This window comes from Perca fluviatilis, chromosome 11 (assembly GCF_010015445.1).
Source record: "Perca fluviatilis chromosome 11, GENO_Pfluv_1.0, whole genome shotgun sequence".
NCBI classification, from domain to species: domain Eukaryota; kingdom Metazoa; phylum Chordata; class Actinopteri; order Perciformes; family Percidae; genus Perca; species Perca fluviatilis.
Window position 1 is genome coordinate 16,032,898 of NC_053122.1, and position 21,323 is coordinate 16,054,220.

Consider the following 21,323-nt stretch of genomic DNA (forward strand, 5'->3'; position numbering starts at 1 on the left):
TTAATTATTGATCATTTATATTGTCCAGCCCTACTTTTAAACATTTACAAAAATGTAAAAAAAAAAAGCCATTTTCTCAACTAAATCGATTAATAATTTTGCCTATAAAATGCCAGCAAATGGTTAAATCTGATCATATTTCCAACCCAAAAACCCAAAGATATTTAGATTATATAAAACAGCAGCAAATCCTCAGAGAGGGTGGAACTAGAGATGTTCTACTTTTGCTTCACCACTAGTAGACTACTTGAGTAACTGTTGCAGCTGCAAATTGCAGAACCATGTATTATATTGAGCTTAAAGTGACCTTCAAGAATAATACAGGAACAACAGGTGTAGAAACACTATTTTCACATACTTTTATTTCCACAGTTCTCCTCTAGCATTTTTTTTTTTTTTACATTATTATTGTTTTGTTTTTTTACATAAGAACAGACTGTTATGCACAGATATTGAAGCAGGGCAAAGGGGGTGAGGGAAAGAGACGAAAACCATACAAAATGGTGTCTACTCAAGCACAACAAAATCTATGTGTATAAAATTGCGTGGGTTGTTCCACTGTGGAGGCACCAACCACTACCTCAATTCTTTTTTTAAATAGATTAATAAAAATACAATCTTTTAAATGGACCTTTTAAAGTGGACTGCAAAATTAAAGAAGATCTAGAGGCATGATGACTGGATCAATAATGTAGGACAATGTGGATCGATGGTGCCACGCAGGAAGGGAGAAGTGGCCAGGTTCAGAGGTGAAATTCCCTCCCAAAAAAAAAAAAAAAACTAATGTCTCTTTTAAAAATGGCACACAGCAACGAGTGCTGGCTACTTTTCACCATATACTTGTACACTCAACATGATCAACAACGGCACACATTGGGGGAGGAGAAAAAAAATATATGAAAAAACAAAAAGTCTTCCATACCTTCCCATTCGCCTGCCTTCAAAAAAAAATTGCTCTCCGTGCTGTAGTGCTTCCTTGTTAGACATGTTTTAGTGGAGAGAGAGCAAAGGGAAAGTAAATAGAGATGAAAGTGTGTATCAGTGTGTGTGTGTGTGTGTGTTTGAAAGGTGAGAGCAGCGTTGTGTGACAGTGGTAGGGATGGCTCCATGCTGAAACATGGCACACGGTCTGTTTTACACCTACAGGTCTAGGTCTGTCTGCAGAACGTCATGTGGAACAGCAGAACTTCCTACAGTCTGCAGCCAAAAACACACCGACCTCGGCGTCCCGCTCCACACCGCCTTACTCGTCTCGGAGCAACTCCCGTTTAGGAAGCTGTGACTCATAAATACTCAATCTACGAATACCTAGCTAGAACATGTTTCACTCTTGCATAACACAGAGACCACATACACACATACAAACCACCTATGTGCATCTCAGTTGATGACTTCACAGTCCACTATGACCACACTTCTCCCTTAGGTGGCGCTTCACCAGACTTCCAGAATTCTCCAGTTTCGAAGCAGCACAGGGAGGTAAACTGGAGGGCGATGTGGGGAAGAGGGGAAAAGGGACAGCCCTCCTGGAGTCACAGAGCTCGGGAATGTCGGTGTGCCTTCTGTTGTTTTTTTTGTTTGTTTGTTTTTAAAAAATAGTGTATCGTTTCAAATCACAGATCCATTGATTAACCTGGCTGAGGTGGAGCAGGGCCCCCTTGTACTGAGGAACCAACATGGCCCTTTACTTGAATCAGGGAGGCCAGTTTACCAACAGCCCCCCTCCCCACCAGCAGCACTGTGGTCTGCTTTGAGGCCCTTGGCGGTTTTCCTGCCTGCTGGCCTTCCTGCCAGGCGGCGGGCTAAGCGGTTATCTTGGACTTGGAGGATGGAGCCATGCACAGAGTGGCCTGTGGGATATGTGGAGAGAGCCTGGAGCTAGAGGCACCTGGGACCCTGTCATCTGTTGGCTGGAAAGTAGTTAGGGTCCAGATAGTTGTAGCCTGTGCTCTGCGGCAGGCAGTAGTCCCTGTCCAGAAAGGTGTCTGGCTGGTGTACCGGTTCCAAGTGGTGGTTAGGCTTGTGGGTCTCTGTCTTGAACAAGCTAGAAGACGAGCAAGAAAAATAGGGAAAATGTTGTCAGTGAAAGAAAAAACAATTTGACTTCAACTGGGCAGCGTATTGAAAATCAGACCATGTTTTTCTTTCTATACCCCTTTTAAAAGATATCACAGAAAACATGTTGAATTATTACAACAACTCAAAATAATTCAATTCAAATAAGTTAACAACAAACAAGACTTTATAGCAATATCAATATTGTAATCATTAGGGATGTCCAGAGCCGATGCTCAGTGCTTGATGCGGACATATCTTACTGGATCCCTATCTGCCGATCCTCTCTTTACCGTTTCGTCCACCTCAGCCTGCTAGTGTTGCAGCGCTGCTCCCCTTCACAACAGTCTGACTCTACAGTGCAAGCTGCATATATACGAGTGAAAATTAGCATGTGTGAATGGGAGAAATTATTTGGCTGCACAGAATTATTTGTGACACGAGTTTAGACGCTGAGGCAGACAAATATTCACTAAACTCCAACTCTAAAAACGTTAAAGCTCCTCTCTTTCTGATTAGCAAAACGGCAGTGTACAAAACACTCAGGTAGCAGCTTCTAAGTGTATTATTGTTTGTATTGTTAATGAACTCTATGAGTAACTTGATAACAGGCTTAAATTAAATTTGTTTGTTCAAGTGCGAACCTGTTTCTGTGCTTGTCAAAGTTTGTGGTAAATAATCTGTACTTTGTACCTCTGCTGTACAATCAAGAGTGGACTGAGCTTTTGTTGTTCCAACAACTCCAACAGAGGGACACATCTTCCAGGACCTTCAGTATTAAGTGTGCCAAATCTGCTAGTCTGCCAGATACATATTTAATCAACATTTAGGAAAATATAAGTATCACATGGGAATCTGTATTGGTAGATATCCAATTTGTCAGGACTCTGATCAGGATCTGGGCCCAAAAACTTGATCGGGACATCCCTGGTGATATTTACATTTCTGGAAAATCTATTACATTTTTTAATTATGGATCAAATAAGACAGGAATGACTGTTTTTGTCTAGTCAGGTAATAGTCCAGTCAAAACCTGAAGAAGACACATCAATCATCACATAAAAATCCCGTACTGCCAAAAAGCAGTCATCCCCTTTAAATTTACAACATTGCCCATATACGTATATTAAAAGGGATAATTACCACAGTCTAAAACTATGAAGAAAAATAAATAATAATAATAATAATAATAATAGGTTATGGTAGACAAATTAACATTGTTTTAAGGTATATTCCGTCACTTTATCTGACCCCACTACCAGGTCTGCATGTGGTAATTTCACTCTCATGACAGGAGGTGGAGGATCTCACCAGTCGGAGCAGTTGGAGCAGAAATCTACCGAGTTGTCCTGCGGACAGTCCTGACAGTGCCACCGCACTCCCTGGATGGGCTCCATGCCGCAGACGTCACACTGCACAAAACAAACACACATCCAACATCTTCAGAACTGGATAAAACCATTAAATGCTGGGGGGAAATGATTAATAATGGCCAGCAAACAGATTTCTTTAGGCAATAGCAATTTAATGTCTTGAATGTAAAGTTGTGTTTTCTCACAACACATCACAAATGAGGTAGTATTTCGGATAAGGAAATACTTCAGTAACACTATAAAGAATCGTACCAATAATGTAAAATGTCAATCAAGATGCAACTGCTGTACTCTGTTGCCATTTTCAAGCTTGAAGATGTCACAAATATAAAAAACAACAACAATATATTGTTTTATTTTCATGCTGTACAGGTTGTCACTTAGTACAGGTTTTTGTACAGTGCAAACATGCTACATACTCAAAAACACTGTTAGAATTGGTGTATAGTTTGCAACTGGGACACAAACTTTGTCCCTGCTGAATTACAGTACAGTCCCTCTGACTAAGGATGCAATTTAATTAACCATCATACAGTGAGGGCACAGTTATATGTAGTTATCTGCGTGAAGTTTGTTGTACGTATAATGTAATGTAGTGTGTTGTACAGTGTGCAAAGACTTCACCTTGTAGCCTACGTGCCGCATCCCGGCCCGGTCCTCCTGGATCTCCTGGAGCGTCTGTTTTTTCAGTCGCTTCAGCTCTAAGAGCTCTTTGTACTCTGGCAAATTTCTCAACTCCACAGGTATAGCCTCCTCATCCTGAGTGCGAGGGCAGGAAACAAACATACGCAAACGTGCACAAAGAAAGAAAGAGAGAGAGATGATGACTGATAGGCATCAGGACAAAACACCTCTACATGACACCAGGGATCAAATGCTGCCACTATTGATCAATCTAATGTTAGCTGAAAGAGAACAACGTATCCATAAAACACCAGTCTAGTTTTTTTAAACGGTAATGTTGTAGTAAGCAAAGACTGTCCTATGGCTGAAAATACCTAAGTGCAAACTGCTGTCTCGTTCACAAAGACACATCTGCTAGCCTCCCCTTCTTAGGAAAAAAAATAATAATTCAGAAATGAAAAAAGTGGTAAATTGCAACATTTTATTTTTGCACTTCCAGGTCTTAACAGGAAATCACTTTATGAGAATCCTGCCAAGCTGCTGATCCATTCGCTCTCAGCAGACTTTCCTTGCTGCAAACTTTGCAGTAAAGGACAACCTGATGAAGTAGGACATTATTTTGGCCCATGCTGGCAGCACCTTTGTGACTTTACTTTATACCAGTGGTGTCAGAGGTTTTGTTAATGCGCTGGTGGAGCCGGCAGCCTGTGTTCTCAGTAGGACGCAGCAACCCGGTTTTACTTAAAGGTTACTGCCATCAAAGAGAGAGGAAGAAAATGTCAGCGCTTGGGTAACGACGAGCGCCAGGAGTCATGCAAATCAAATGGAAAGAGAGGTGAGGCTGGGCGGGGACCTGCTCTGATTTACCCGTTTTCAACAGTACTTGCTGCCCTGACTGTAGTGGAAAAAAATAAATAAAATAAAAAGGTATAGATCAAGGGCCAAATGCCAAAGAGGGACAGTCTGTCATATGAAAGCAGATGCAAGTGACAGGTAGGGAGCAGATGCTTACTTTGCCTCGTCTCAAATTGATTTAAATAGACTAATCAGATATAAAACAAGCTCATAACATGCAGCTTTTAACTGTCTTTATCTCACTGCCTACATGTGGAGGAGAGGGTAAGACTGAAAGTTGAGACAGAAAAGGGAATGCCAGCTAGTGATAGGCTTAATTAAGCAGCAGTCTGCTCTGTGACACAAAAAAGTCCGTGGAATAGTATCACTTATTAGAAAATCTCCCAGGACAAATAAATGGGAGTTGTATGTGTGGAAAAAAAGAAATATACAAAGAAATAAAGAAAAAGCATTGTGGCTCCCAGTTGTTAGTGTTCTGTGATGTGACAGAGGACTGACCGAGTCATCAGCAGAGGGGTCTTGCACGCTGCTGTAATATGCCGAGCGCTCATCATCTTCATCCATGTAGACCGGAGGCTCATAGGAGGTCAGGAAAGTAGACGGCCGGTACAGGTGCTTGTTGAGGTGGTGCTGCCTCTTACTGGTTGCCTGGGGAACAACGGGTACAGTTACAACAGGTCCCCCTTCAACATGTACAATTACAGCATGTAATTTCTTAGAAGTCAATACAATAGCAATAACAAATAGTTAAAAATGATAACATTTTTGCAGAAGTTAAAAATAGGGCTGGGTAATAAAAATCAATATATGAAAAAGTATACTTTTCAATACAGAATATTTTAAGCCCAACAAATATATTGGCTTAGCCGATATCATCAGCTGTTTTTACCGCATAATGGCTTTATTGGTTATCAGCATATGCTAACTGATAGGTGACTAGACATTGGAGTAAAGACAACTTTAATTTTCTAGGTACATATCTTGGTCACAATTTATATCCAGTAATGATCGAGCTCTACACAATATCATCATGGTTTCATTCCTTTTAAAGTCAAAATACAACAATATTGACTTAATTGCTCAGCCCTTGCTTAAGGACTCTTAACATTAATGAAGAAAAACATTTGTTTAAATGACATTAGTAACGCATTAAGGTTAAGGGGTTTGGTAAAGAGTTACCTTTTTATTGTACATGCACAGGTTGGGTGTTCTTCCAGGCACAGGGATACCAGCTTTTGTCAGTTTGATGAAGTACTTCTGAACCCTACTGGCAACCTGGAATGTTTTAACAGGAAAATGGCTGTGTTAATGATTTCCAACTGAGGAACAGCTGCTTGAAGTAATTGAGGTCATGCAAATATATAATCCAGGTACTTGTGGGGGCCTTTTAGTACTACAAACAGTCTGTTTCCATAGTAAAGGCACACCGATTTATCAATATCAGGACATACTACAGTAATAAAACACAAGTAGACATCAGTACCACTGGTTCAAAGACTTCTGAAAATATGTTGTTTAGCTGGCAACATACAGTTTTAGCTAAGTCAGGGTTAGTCAGATGTAGGTCATCTTGAAGTCTGTTGCTTTTTTGAGGTGAACTCTTTCTGCAAGTTTTACCAGCAAACTCTGATTTTAGTATCACTTTCACAAGCGCAAATGAGACAAATATTCTGAACTAAACAGGTAATAAGTGTTGCTCAAACAAGCTAGGGCTGTACCAAATAGCGTTTTTTGAGCTTCGAGGCTTTTCAACAGCGAATATTCAAAGCTTCGGTGGCGACGGCAGCAGCGGATGAAACCAACATTTCCGACCGCACCTGAAGGCAGTCCGTGATACGGACTGACGAGTCTGATCTCCGGTTACGCAATTGTCCACCACAGGTTGCTGTCGATGACCTGTGTTTTTGCCAGACTGTCTGACGACTGATGAACGACGCAGTGTGTTAATGAATGCTCAGCCAGCGCCTCACCGTATTGTCATTATGCAAGCCGTAACGTTACTATCTCTACCTTTATCAAGTAGCCTGACGACACCAGGCTGCTACAGTTTAACCACACAGTACTCTACAAACAGACTGCTTGCTTGTAGCGGGCATTTAGCTAGCAGTTTAATCCCTACAAAAAACACCAATGTGAATTTCAGCCTGCATGCACTTAAAAAAAACAAAAAAAAACCAACGTTTATTCGAATCCCAAAATTTTGAATCGAATACCTATCCACTGAACAAATATTCGGATCCAGCTCTAAAAAAAAAAGGCATGTATTTTTTCAGTTAATCCAAGCTCTCTTTGTCACCTGTTTCGCTGTTCGATTGCCGAGTTCATCAGCAATCTTCTGCCATCTTCTGGACTCGACTTCCTCCGGAGGGAACTTAACAAGAAGCTGCTCCAGTTTTTTCTATTAAAAAGAGACAAAACAACAGGTGAAAAACATGTAAGGATTACAAATTACTTTACTGCATATATGATGATACGCAGCATCAGTACATTGCTGTTTAATGTATCCAATATGATTTTATCAGAAACCAGATATACACCATTCAAAAACTACTTATGAAATAGTTGGGTAGCTTAAATTATTACACATTTGGGTAGCTTCTAAAAAATGTCACAAATTGATAATTGTTTTCCAGACTAGAACCCTTTGTATTTCAGATATTTAATAATAAATTAACTAGGGCTGTCAGCATTAACGCGTTAATCGCGATGCGATTAAGGGCCAAGCATAACGCGTACATTTTTTTTGTTTGTTTTTTTAATCGTATGCCGCCATTTATTAATTTATTTTCACTTCACTGGGCTTCGCGTCGTGCCTAACAGGCTACTATTTTGACCCTTTGCCGCACTTTGCCATACTTACTCGTAACATCCTGCTGCTGCAGGCAGACGTGTTTTCATCAAATTTGACTAAATAAACAAAACGTATTGATCCATAAGATTTCTAAATGGAGAAACATGCACAAAATATTTCTTAACACTCCATACGTTTTAGTTTTTGAGATATACTCGTTTTTAAGAGCATAATGTAAAGGGGTTTTGATAGCTTCATCTACAATAGAGATGGTCCGCCTGCAGTTTTGCACCGGACGTCACATAACATGATGACGTCATCACGAGCGCACAGCGTCATGACGGGAAAGACTGAAGCCTTAGGTTTCTGCTGGAAAAAGAATAAATGCTCTAGCTGTAATGGTTTTTTATTTTACATTGTTTTATACACGATCATGTTAACAACGATCTTACGGGGAAATACTCTGTCGCCACCACTAGTTATTATCAGCCTGCTTTGGACCAGACGTCACATAACGGGATGACGTCATCGCGAGCGTGCAACGTAATGGTGCAAAAGACAGAAGCCTTAGCTTTCTGCTGCTGCAAAAACGGAATGCTCTAGTTGTTGTGGTTTTTCATTTACAGTGTTTTATACAGGATCATATTATTAACGACGGCCGCCGTCAGGAGGTCTGTTCTCTAAGGGTTAAGATTCCTTTTTTTAAATTCAAAGTGAAATGGTGTTGTGTAAATAAAATTAGATCTGAAAAATGTTTCTATACTGGTGTAATCAAACGTTCCTGCACACACTAAAATGTAGTGCAACATCTTACACACTTGCTACCTACCTGTTCCTCCACAGTCCACAGCTGGTTAAATGTGTCAGACTTGTTTGGGTGACAAATCCTCCCCCTGATCATCTGTCAGGAAAACACAAGTAACAGTCATGTTAAAATATACAAAAATAATAGCACTCCACCATTTAAAGAGCTCTGTGCATATGAACTGCCTAGTACACCGAATCCCCCAGTTTGACAAACAAAGCCCGGCTGTCAGATGAGACTCGAGATGTCATTGGGAAGACACAGAAAAACAGCAACACTTTTGAGTGACAAACAAAATCCTGTTTGAGTGTAACCCAGGAGAATGCAAATGTCTCTGCACAATATAAACAGGGAGAGCAACAGAAATAATCAGTGCTAAACACTTGGCACCATCTAATCCCAACAATCAATCCAAGGTGAAACCTTAGTGCCCATACAATGTGGGAAAAGACACGCACATAAGGGGTCAAGATAAGATGTAATCAGAGGTGTGGGAGAGACGGGCTTTCCATAGATACCATCTATTGTGCGCACTTGCGCTGCATGCTAAACTCTGCCGAGGAGTAAGGATGGGGTAGATGAGGTCGGAGGAGGCCTATGCACGTAAATTGGCAATAACCTGATGATTCATTAGGAACGGATAGCTGTATCTGCACTAATAATATTTTGAGAGACAATCATAGTAGCAGTGTGTGTGTGTGTGTGTGTGTGTGTGTGTGTGTGTGTGTGTGTGTGTGTGTGTGTGTGTGTCTTTATTTTGGTGAGAGCCATACCTGTGTTTGGCTGCCATTCTCTGGAGCGTCACTAGTGGGCAGAGAGGAGTACATGGTGGAGGATTCACCTTCCTTCTTGGGCTCCACGGGACTTTTTGGTCGAGCAGGCAAACCTGAAGGAAGGAATGAGAATTAGTCAATTTTAATGGCAGAAGAATCTCCATGTGTTTATTTGGCTTAAAAAAAAAAAATAAAGAAAATGTGTATGTGCCTTGGTCGAAGATCAGCTTTAGCTGCCTGGTTTTGCGTTTCTTGTCACAGAACTCTCTCTCAAAGTCACCGAGGCCTGAGGTGTACTGCTCCCATCCAACGTCAGGGAGCTGGACCACTCGCTGAGGACATGGCAAGCCCAAATTAACCTGAGGGTCACAAAAATCAGGGGTTACAACACATTAACTCATAGCTTCTATAAAACATACTGCAACAAAAGTAGATATGTGATAGATAACATATGAGAAACATATTATAAAACAAAATTGCCTTACGTAATTCAATTTATCGCATATTACTGCCATTTTTCAAGAATTTTACAAACCGCTCCTTCAGCAGGGGATTTCTAGTTATTCCTATGTCTACATTCAAGAGACAGGATGGCTGTGGAGGGACTCCATCTTCATACTGAGCTTTACTAATCACCACATGATTTCACATCCTTAATTTCTTAAAAGATAATAACAACAAAATAGTATTCTCTGCACAAATATTAACATATGTTCACCGTGACATTTTTAAGCTTTAATACCTGCAGCAGGTGCTCTGATTGTATTTAGTATTTACATGTACCTGACTGCACAAACGTATTAATTAATTAACCTTGATATTTTATTGAGTAGGCAGTCAAAATGATCATAAGTAGAAAAAAGGTGGGGAGTGTGCACATTCTGGCCCAGTTGTGAACAGGTGCATACCCAGATCGGAGTCATACAGTGGACAAGGAGAAGTAGTCTGAACACAGAATTTTACAAGCTCCCAAATATTTATTCAAGCAACGTTTCAACCAGCAAGGTACCCCTCAGGCAAAAACCCAAGAAACAAGATCTTGCGTGCCATGTCTCAGAGAGGAGTTGATGCACAGTGAATGACTACATATCCATTTAGAAAATTTTGTACAACTCATGCGCATTCGTTGTTTGATGTACACATAAAAAATACACTGACTGGCCCCTTTACACCTGTACAATCTAATGCAGTCCAATACAACAGCCCTGCCATAAAATCTATCTTTACAGAGGCATCATAAAAGTAGACTTTATGTAGGAACAGTTGTATTGGATTAAATTACTGTACAGGTTTACCTAATAAAGTGGACACTAAGTGTAGTTCAAACACAGTACAAAATAACAGCTTTTATACGTATATGCTTTTAAGTTTATCAAGGACACACATTTGTATGTTTGTTACCCGTTTCTGCAGCTGCTCCACAAAGCTGATGGGATCGCCGAGTGCCTCCCTCTGGTGACACGCCAACGTCTCCAGGTCTAGGATGGCCTGTGTGCGCTGGGCCTCGAGAACACCGATGGTCTGCAGAAGCCTCTGATAACTGACATGGAGGGAAGCGAGGTTAGACAGGGAGGGACTGCTTACAACCTGACACTTGCAATGCATCAAACGTTTAGACCCCAGACCATAAATAATTCAACCATTAGGCTGAGAACTTAAATACTTGCAGAAGACATGAACCATTTTCCAATCCTTTCAACTTCATTTACAAATAACACATTTACAAGTATTAGGAGTATTAGGTTTGCTCAAAATTATGCCTCTCAAACCAGCTGCTTGGCCAAAAACCAACAGCTTTAGAGTTACTTTTCTGACTAGTGTAGTCAATCAAGAACAGCAGAGGGTAAATTAAATGTTCAAACAGTAAGAGAAAATGCACTTAAACCACTTTCCTTATTTGCAACTGTGCACATTACTCAGATTTTGCAGAAATATCAAAACCTTTGCATGACAAACACTTGGGTTCCGCAGTGCTTGAGGAGCCTTCCACGCTATACAAGCCTGACCTTTCCACTCACACCCTCTGGGACAACAGAAGAGCTGCAAACTGAGCTGTCAATGACTAAGTGTGGTACTGACTCAGAGGCCCTACAGTGCGAGCAGAGCAGGAGGACTCGACAGGAATGTGACAGCATCCTACGTGGCTATAACCTAATGCAAGTGCTCAGTGAAGCAGAGTGTATCAATCTCCCCTTACAGGACAAGAATGAAAATCAATGCAGAGGACACAATTTATTCATCAGCTGCCGGTGGTTTGAAAATCCTACAAGCAAAACATTCATAGAAGTCAACTGTGTGTTTAACCTCATATCCCTTCATTAGTTACACGTACCATGCTTTTACACAATGTGGAGCTCTGTTGACCTTGTACGGCACCAGCGAGTGCTGTGCTAAAAAGCAAACTGTAAATCTGTCTCTGCAGCAGTGACACCAAAACATACTACTGCACATTTCCTGTGATTATGATTGAAATGTAGGGGCGTTGCAAAAGAAAGCAGCAAGCATGCTGCCTTCCTCAGATGAGCAGATGATCTGTGCATTAATCGGTTTAAGGGAAATGAGGAGGACTTGGCTCTGCTTCACAGCTCTCGGGACTCCTGCCAGGTGTCCAGGGACAAACATGGTGTACCATTGCCACCTACTGGGGCTGAGGTCCACTGACAAACCAAGACAATAGTGTTGCTATGTTAATGCCTGATAATCAAGGATTGGAGTTTGCTTTTTGAATTATTTACATGATAAAAAAGGTAGAGGCAACAGTGTCAAAATAGACAAAGCTTTAAAAAACAAAAACCAAGATGTTCTTCATACACATCAATCATGCCTGTGTCAATTCTCCATATTCACCAACCGTAAAATGCCTAGCCATGCTTCCCTAAAAATGACTCCTCACTGCCATTGATCTGAGCCTTCAAAAATACTCCTTACTCAGCACAACCTAAAACTTGGCATGTAACAGAAACTTGATCGAAGACCTGGCAATACGAGAGCAGTGAAACTCTAAAGCCATTCCCTGAACTCGAAATATTCACCTATACTGATGTCAAAGCCAAAGGGACCTCAGCCGATGAGGTCTCTAAGCCCCTTCAGCCCTCTGCCCCTCCTCCTATGAAGATGCATCATGAATCAGCTGACCTGCCATGGTGCAGTTAGCATAGCCTGACTGAGCGTAGCATGGGACATGTCCACCAACATAAACATCCTGTCTTGTTTGACAAGTGACAACACAACTAGGAATAAAGCCCAACGATGAAATGTCCTTTTTCTCTAAAAAAAACTCATCTTACTGAAACAAAGAGAATGTAGGCAATCAGCAGAGTAATTTTAACATCCAACCTCAGTGGGCTTTAGAAAGCTGAGAATTGGCAGCTAATTCACACAATCACAGCACCAGATTGAAGGTGGAAATTAGATGCTAAAACTTGTAAAACTGAACAATAAGACAGGAGCTATAGTTAGATGCTGCTCACCCACATTCCCATAATAACTGAGAAAAGACTCCAGCCAGGATACACTTGTGATGTTTCCTTTCATTTTTTTTTCATTTTTTTTAAGTAAGGGATGGGAGTGTCTGCTAACCAAAACAGCTACCCTTAGCAGACACTACCACCCCTTACTTCCAGAAATGCTGTCACCAAATGAGTGATCAATGAATGATAAATCTGAGGCATTGCGTGGCAATTAACAAGGCAAGAAAAATATTCTACCACTCAAATTTTGATTCCTTTTTTTTTTTTTTTTTTTTTATAAAATAAGAACGTTGGAAGTTTCACCTCTTAAGGCCTAAAAAAGTTATTTAAATTAAACGAAAGAGGAAAAAAAAAAAAAAGTTCATAAACGTATTCAACCTGTGAGGACGGGTCACAACACACAACTACTGATCTAGCGCAAATAATAAACACACAACCATAGTCAATAATGATTTGGACACAATAAGAGATTATTCTAGGTATTTAAGATAAGACTAAACCGAAAAAGCCTCAAGGTTATATGTTGAGCACTTTCAAAACAGAATATTCGTAGCACATACAATTCTCATAAACTCAAATGCGTTTCTGGTTCATTCAAAACCAAAGAGCAGAAGTAACACAATGACCACAGAATACAATGATTAACATGTGTGAGAGCTACATCAACAAAAGATGAGGAAAATCCCAGGGGAGCTCCCACATACTCTTTGTTGTGTTTAAGAGCCAGGTGGTCCGACTCAAAGTAATACACGTCTGGCTCCTCCTCTTCGTCCTCCTCCTCCTCCTCCTCTGCAGCCTGGCTTTGTGTCAGCTCCTTGCTTCGCTCAGCCTCTTTGGCCTCCACAGCCACACTGTCCTCACCACCTGCCCTGTCTTCAGGATCCACAGAGACCGGCTCCTCACTGGAGGGGCCAACACAATCTGAGGGAGCAGGTTCCTCCAACGCAGGGCAGTCCTCCTCCAACCCAACCACCACCTCCCCCTCGTCCCTCAAGGGACCATTGTCTCTGGGAGGAGAGTTGAGCTTGGAGGAGGGGGCCTTGCCACCAGTGGCAGCCCTCCTGGGTGAAGTCCGCAGGGTGTATCTGTGTTCATAGAGCTCTGTGAAAGAGGGAGGCGTGCTGGATATTGAGGGGTTGCACCCTAGCTCTGTGGGGGAGGGGGTTGTTGCTAGTGGGGGTGTAGTTTCTCCTGAGTTGCTGTTGTTGTTGTTGATTGGACTACTGTTCATGTTGGTGATGGTCGAGGAGGTGGAGACAGCAGCTTCATGCAATGGGGTCAGCGCCCGGCCATTGGTGTCGTTCTCAATCTCCGTCACCTGCTCCTCGTGGGCCAGACACAACGGGTCGCCCACCACGTCCACCTCCACCTCCTCCACCTCCTGCTCCTGCTCCTTGGCCACTATCAACTCAGGGACAGGATCCTCTGGAACAGCCTCAAATGTCGGTTCAGATGAGGCTGGCGATTGCCCTGAGCCAGAGACCTCCATCTGCACAGGGACAGAGTTTCTACAAGGCACAGAGGGGTCAGGGGATGAGGGAGCCCCCGTCTGACTACCGTTGAGCAGCGTCGGACAGTTGGTGGCAGAGGTGGGGTTTGCACTAGTCTCGTCAGTGAGCGTGCTAGGTTCCTCTGCTTTAATGTCTCTGAGTCCATTAGAGGTTTTGTGAGCATTCGGGGGCTGAGCCGCCCCGTCACACTCCGCATGACTATCCTCTGCCTTCCCCCCTGTCAGCTCACCTTCCTCTTTACTGTGTACAGGTGAGGCAGGAGCTGTGTTAGCAGAGTTTTGGCTGGGAAATTCTTCACAACTGTTGTCCTTGCTAGGCTCTGAGACAGAGACTAGACTTTCAGATTTCAGAGGCTCAGGGTCCTCCTCGTGACCCTGAGACTCTCCAGAGCGGGAGCCCCGTCTGGCCCTTTTGATTTGAGGACAGACATCCCGCGTCCCCTTCCCTCTATCACAGTTCTCTGACTTCTCAGAATTTATGTCTTTTTCTAAACAGGACACACCCCGCTTTCTGGAGCTGGTCCATTGTTCCGCCTCAGCTGGAGAAGCATTTGAGTCAGTTACTTTTCCCTGCAACAAGGCCTGCTGCTGCCCATCCTGCTGAGTGTCCTGCTTTGGATCATGCTTTGTGTCCTGTTTGGTGTCCTGCTTCGACTCCTTGCCGTCCTGCTTCGACTCCTGCTTGCCCTCTTGCTTAGATTCCTGCTTGGCGTCCTGTTTCGACTCCTGCTTCTTCTTGGGCGAGCGGGCCCTTGGTAGCGGAGGCACAGAGTTCTCCTCTGGCTGGGCGATGCTGCGGTTCCTGAGGGTTCGGCCACAAAAGTTCTCATCCAATCCATTGAGCCCCACTGACGACCTTGTGACGCGTGAGGAACGGGACGCGGCCATACTACGGCGGGTGCCTACAGTCTCCTCATCCTGGTGCGCTCTCTTCTGCAGCAGAATGCGGGCACCTGCAAACCACACATAGACAGATACATGCACTTCATTAAGTCAAAAATAATCACTGCAAACCTTTACAGCTCAATTGTTACATCATAGCACTACCTTTGCAACGTCTATACGTTTGATGCATGAACGGTAACCTGGGGGTGTTTCAAACTAAAGGCCTTTGTTAAATACTGCTCTGGTCATATCTCAGCTCACACCAGAGGGGCATTGATTTCTCCTGTCATTGTAGCTAAGCAACACCTTCTGTCCACAGGCAAAACTAGATGTCTTATCACCGGTCAGTACAAGGGAAATACATTAAAAAGGTTGAAGATCTTAAACTGGCAGAGGACAAAACAGGAAACAATCTAGCCTAAATGACCAATCACAGTCTCTTTCAACACTTCACAAATGTTACAGCTTTAAGACTTATCTGTATGTGCCTGGTAACTCCAGAGATTAAAGTGACAACAGCGTAGCAAGCATTTTAAGTAATGAAAAGCCCCTAAAGCTGCCAAGCAAATGAAATGGGTGAACTGCATTCGCATTAAAACCAAAAATCAAATGTGTGTGTGTGTGTATGTTTCATTCAGGGCATATTTATTTCCTCCCTGCAGAGATTACTGCCTATTCCGTCACACAAAGAATACATAGGGTTTACTGGTTGACTGATTTCTGACACAGAAGATACACTGTAATTCTTACACCCAATTCAGCAGAGATAACACCGCAGACATAGGTTTGTCATCACACCGTAGGCTGTTTATCTCTTTATAACAGGTGTGCCAGAGGACCAACAGGCTGCAATCCTTCCACAACTTATCAGAACGTACAAAAATGTAAATGCTCCCACAACAACAATGCTACACAAGGCTTACAGGCTTAGAGTGTGGACAACCATAGGAAGTTAATTGTCATGTCCTAAACCTCTGTCTGACACAAATTAAGGCACAACAAAGCATTCCCAAACTCGCTCTGTGTCTAAGGTATCTTGCAGATGAAGTACATGACTGTGCATTTGAACAAAAATCCTGCCTTACAGTTTGAAATGGAAAATGAACACAAGCCAAAACCACACACTAATAAGTAGTCAATCTTGGATATATTATATATTAAATAATCAATTTCACAGATAGCCTTCGTGCAATCACAATTAAAATGTAATCTAGGTCAGACAATTCATCATAAGTTCACTATCACTATAATTTTACTCATGGAAACACGTTTACTTTACTCACATTTATCTCACTCGCATTAAGGTTGTTACTGAAGAAAACATAACTTGATTAACAGAGCTGTCATCAACATATACAGTAAACAGCCTATTCCGGGTTCTCTCAGTATTTTGATTCTGGCGCATATACATTGGGGAAACGTATGACGAGTTGCATGTCCCCTGCCCTTTGCCATAATGTGCAACATAACGCATGCACTATGCCTTATGTGCGCGCACTCACATATCAAAAAATTCATTGACGATGGCGACACCAAGTCCTCCAGGGGTTGTGCCTTTTGTCATTAGTTTTGCTTTCAATAACTTCGTAAACAGTGGCAGTAAGCTAACAGCTACATGCAAGGTGTGTGGCACCAAGATAAATGATGCCGGGTCAACAACGTCGGACTTCATCAGACATCTCAAAATGCAACCAGATAGGTCAGTCACTTGCTAATGTGAAAGAGACGTTAAATTTAGCATATATCGTCACAGGTAACAAGCTAACCATCGCAAAGTGTTGTGCTAATGCTGGGAACAGGCAAATTGTATTTTTATAGTTAGTAGTTGCTGAGGCTAAGACATCCATGGCGCACGGGAGGCGGGACGCACAGATCCATCTCCCCAGGAACAAACGCTGTGTCGGGGGGGCAAACTTGTGATGTGTAATTGATCCCATGGATGATTTGTAGGCTATTAAGTGAACAAGGTGTACCCGATCCACCAAACACTGGGCCGTCTTGACTCTCTTAATTCTGCACATATTTCTGTTACTGTAGTCCTATTTACTATTTCATCCATGCGTGGTGCAGCGGATCCGTGCGCACTGTCACCTGCCGCAGAGACGCTGCCCTCACTATCCTCTCCTCCTCTGAGTCGGCTCTCCCTCGCGCTGGACTCAGTGAGTTCAAACTGCTTATTGTGCATAATTTGGACTGACACCTGCCACTATTCTCTTGATTTCCACTTCGACATTAGACATTTTTTTGAGTGAAAGAGACGTTACATTTAGTATCGTCACAGGAAACAAGCTAACCATCACAAAGTGTTGTATCTTTATAGTTGTATCCATATGATGTGACAGACTAAGGTCAATATTTCACTAGGTCCGAGGGCTAGAGGGATGTGTTAAGTAGACCCCATAAAGTTATACTACAGATTAACAGATTTTGATCTGTACTGTATGGATGGTAGCTACAGGACATGCTTTGAATTCATAAGATTTAACAATACAGTGTTAGGGACAGAGATCAGATGGCCAGAGACTTGACTTGGACTCGTTGAAAAAGACTTGAGACTTGAGAGCTCCTTGTTGCCTTTCCTGGGACAATTCCTTCTTTTTCCTGCACTGTGCTAGCACAGCAACATCAAAGCCAGAGGCTACCCTGGCTGCAAAATACATTTTGATAATATTCCTTGAGGGAGCTAACATAATAGTCACCTGGAACAAGCACTACCACATGCACATATTACTCACACTTCACTAAAGACTCCAGCTGAGAAAGCTAATGTGATTTGTCCATGCATAAAATAAGTGAGAGAAAAAGAAAACAGAAAGAGGGAGCAGGTTTTTCAGACTGAGCACTCACTCTTCAACTCAAATCGACAAACCTAATTAAGCCTGCTCATCTAACCTGCTCTAAAAAACTAATGACTACTTCATAATGATTAGGGTTAGTTTAGATGAATAACTTTACGAAACATTTGCTCACACGTCCTTTTCCCAATAATTAACACATTGTTGGCACAGCTGGCAAAGCCTCAATTAATAATTAATGTCTAATGCAGCCTTCAGGTGCCTGTTGGAATATCAGACCAAGTTTTGTGCCAATGAAAGAATATAAAGCAAGTTGTGATTATTTTGAAAAGCTGACTATCCTATTAAGCATAGCCTAAATGAATATAAAACGCATCCAAAAGAGGTGTAATGTCAGGAATGTCGTAAAATAAAGAGAGTACAAGTAGTTAGACAGTGTGGTAGCTCTCTTATTTTCCAGTCCTCACTGTTACCATGTAAAAACACAAGAATTTTGTTTTTGAGAACCAATCATTAACAAACTTTAAAAATCAGGGGTCTCCTTGGCTGTGGTGTGTAGTAAAGCATCAAACCATAACTCCCAGCATAGTATATACACTGAACAATAAAATAGATATTATTTAGACCAGGTGTTCCAAATCTGGGAATGATTATTCTGAGGGGTTAAAATCATATTAAAAAGGAAAGAAGAAAAATTTGTTTCACAAGATTATCTTCAGTTTTTGTTTTTTTACTCATGAAATATTGTATACTTTCAACTAGGACTGGGCGATATGGAGAAAATCAAATATCACGATATTTTTGACCAAATACCTCGATATCGATACCCCAACGATATTGTAGTGTTGACTATTGGTGCTTTCACAAAATATTTACACAATGAGATTTTTGATAAATAATTATCAGTAATGTGGATATAATGACTAAGTGGGTAAAGGCAAATAATAGAACAGTTACAACAGTAAGTAAGTTCAGAAAATGACATCACTTTACTGTAATACAGCCTTTAAAACCAGGAAAAGACAACACTTATGCCATATTACGATATCCAAAATCTAAGACAATGTCTATTCTCATATCACGATATCGATATAATATCAATATATTGTCCAGCTCTACTTTCAACTCGTGATGACCCTAAAAAAGTGCTTCAAAAAAGGAGGAAAAAAATCTGATACAGATGAAGCACTCTTTGAACATCTATAACTCACGTCAACAATAAGGCCATAATGTATAATGAGGGGTCGCAAGTAGACATTGCTTTGTTATATGGGGGTCAAAAGCCCTAAAGTTTGGGAACTGCTTCGACCACAGACCAGCATTTGATTTGTGCTCTCTCTCTCTCTACTGTTGGTGGGTATATGACAGTGCACAGATACTGATACAAAGAGAAATGTCATATTTGGTGTCTTATATAAACACTGATGACTTATTTCGAATAAAATACAAACAAGCTTAAAACTACCCCTGCTTTTCCAAGAAACATCTCAGCACACCAGGTCCCAGTAAACCCTACAGGTAATAAATTTATAATTTTGCAGTAGAAAGGTTTGAGCAAGTTAATTAGTCTTAACACAATATACTGTCATGTATAGCCACTGATCCTGACAAGGCTGGAAAATAACAACTAATGCTCACAGACAGCAATTTAACCATACATGTTGAACATGCCAAAGCCTGAATATGTTATTAGTCCGTGCAGCTACTTAAACAGGACACGTCTGATTGTAATTCTCAATCAAACCACTTCCTGTTCTTCACTAAAGCGCGTGTTTGGTTGTGAAGTTATGTTAACACGTGCTGATTACATTACTATTATCATGACAGACCAGGACTTACACATGGGTCTTTTGACATCATAAACATTAGTTTCATCGAGTGCTGTAAACTCCAGCTATAGCTACATAAACACACACCTTGCTAGCTACATGTGAATGCTATTGTTGGCAAACCAGCTAACATAGCTAAAGCCTGAGTTTAGAGTGAGACATTTGTTTTATGATAAACAAACAAGCTTTGTGCTGCTTTACCGTCGATTTGGACAGTTCATCTCTGTAGCTGACCAACACTTCCACAAGGCCTACTGGCAACAAAAAATCCACGAAGTGGTGTTGTTATAGCTACATACCGGGGAGAATCGCTCAAATCCCAACATCCCAGCTCATGAGCTGCCGCGACAAAGTTGGATGCACTTAAACTAAGGTTAGAGACTAGACAACGTTTCAGCTGCACATGCCACCAGTTAAGTTAACAATAGTCTGCAGCAGGTGGACTTTAAAGTTCAAGATTAAAACTACAACCACACGTTTAGGACAAAACAACAAACCAGTTGGTCCATGAAGCTGGCGAGCAAGCTACATGTTAGCATGGACCAACTTCCAAGCGAACGTTACTTGACCTAGCTTGCTGTTTAGCAAACTAAGTTACCGTTAGCTCTCGGGGCTCACGTTAAATATAAAACATTAACACGTAAGACACCAAACTGCAGACTGTTGCGCCCGTGAAATTCATACATTATCTTACACGCTTCCTATGACACCCAACGAGCAAGTACACTGCCCCAATCTAAAAGCCAATTTTATTTCTCTTTTTTTCGTGAACGACTAACGTTAGTTAGCTAGCTAAGTTGGCTAACGTTACCTCCGCTAGTTTTCCCTATAAACTGCATCGTGCATAAAAGAATCGTGGCGCCTCTAGTAGCGTTATTAACATCGGGTACATGCTAGCTAAACTAGCTAGACAACTGTACAGTTACTAAGTCAAACCAATAATACATTAAGGGAATCGCTACTAACATTGCGTTTCGCCGATGTTTAGCTACATTTAAACTGATACGCATAGATAGAAGCGGCATGGTCAGCAACCAAGCGGTATAACAGCAGTCAGTAACCAGTTAGCAGCTATCGCTGCATCCTAGTATTAGCTAGCCAAGCTAGCTGATTGTTCCGAGCATAACTTTGCCGATGTATTTGTGTATTACCAACGGTGCCGCTCATAGACATTTTTGGTGGGCTAATAAATTCAGTTTTTGTCATTTACTGTACTACAAACGACGCACTGAAGACACACTTCTAAATAGCGTTTGTAGCTTAAGAATTACACATACCTCACTTCCGTAAATTTGCTGCACGTTCGGCCGCAGCCATGTTTTCAATCCAGTCGACTAGCGTTAGCCGGGGTGTGTGAGCCGACTCAAACGCGCTCGTCAAAATGCAACACTATACTGTACATTTTTGCCCCTGCCAAGAGTGCAATCGGTCACACACTCTTCGGGGTCACCTAGATTTATTGAGGACTTTATTATTGACACTTTAAATGATGGACAATAATCAGCGTAATTTACTTTTCTTTTCTAATTTACCTCGTTTCTCATCTACCTACTGAAGC

At 41.7% G+C, this 21,323-nt stretch overlaps 1 protein-coding gene across 2 annotated transcripts; it reads right to left on the reverse strand.

Moving 5' to 3' along the window:
• Positions 1-384: 384 nt before the first annotated feature.
• On the reverse strand, positions 385-21,171 carry zzz3 (zinc finger, ZZ-type containing 3). Of its 2 annotated transcripts, none has more exons than XM_039815825.1 (12): positions 21,043-21,171; positions 13,451-15,209; positions 10,678-10,816; positions 9,488-9,635; positions 9,277-9,389; positions 8,528-8,599; positions 7,204-7,305; positions 6,087-6,182; positions 5,406-5,555; positions 4,053-4,187; positions 3,367-3,467; positions 385-2,044 (listed from the first exon to the last, which is right to left on the reverse strand). In XM_039815825.1, exons 2-12 carry the CDS (start codon positions 15,142-15,144, stop codon positions 1,900-1,902), a joined length of 2,895 nt encoding a protein of 964 aa, XP_039671759.1. In that variant the 5' UTR covers positions 15,145-15,209; positions 21,043-21,171; the 3' UTR covers positions 385-1,899. The 2 variants fall into 2 exon arrangements, with proteins under 2 accessions (XP_039671759.1, XP_039671760.1); XM_039815826.1 differs by lacking the exon at positions 21,043-21,171 and adding an exon at positions 19,967-20,803.
• Positions 21,172-21,323: the final 152 nt, after the last annotated feature.

What these genes read in the sequence shown, in the direction of transcription:
- zzz3 (XM_039815825.1), bottom strand. Translation starts at nt 15,144, where the DNA reads ATGGCCGCGTCCCGTTCCTCACGCGTCACAAGGTCGTCAGTGGGGCTC. An exon ending in AAAGCTGATCTTCGACCAAG is followed by an intron (nt 9,390 to 9,487) that starts GCACATACACAT and finishes TCCTTCCTTCAG; the next exon opens with GTTTGCCTGCTCGACCAAAA. An exon ending in ACCCCTCTGCTGATGACTCG is followed by an intron (nt 4,188 to 5,405) that starts GTCAGTCCTCTG and finishes CCTCGCACTCAG; the next exon opens with GATGAGGAGGCTATACCTGT.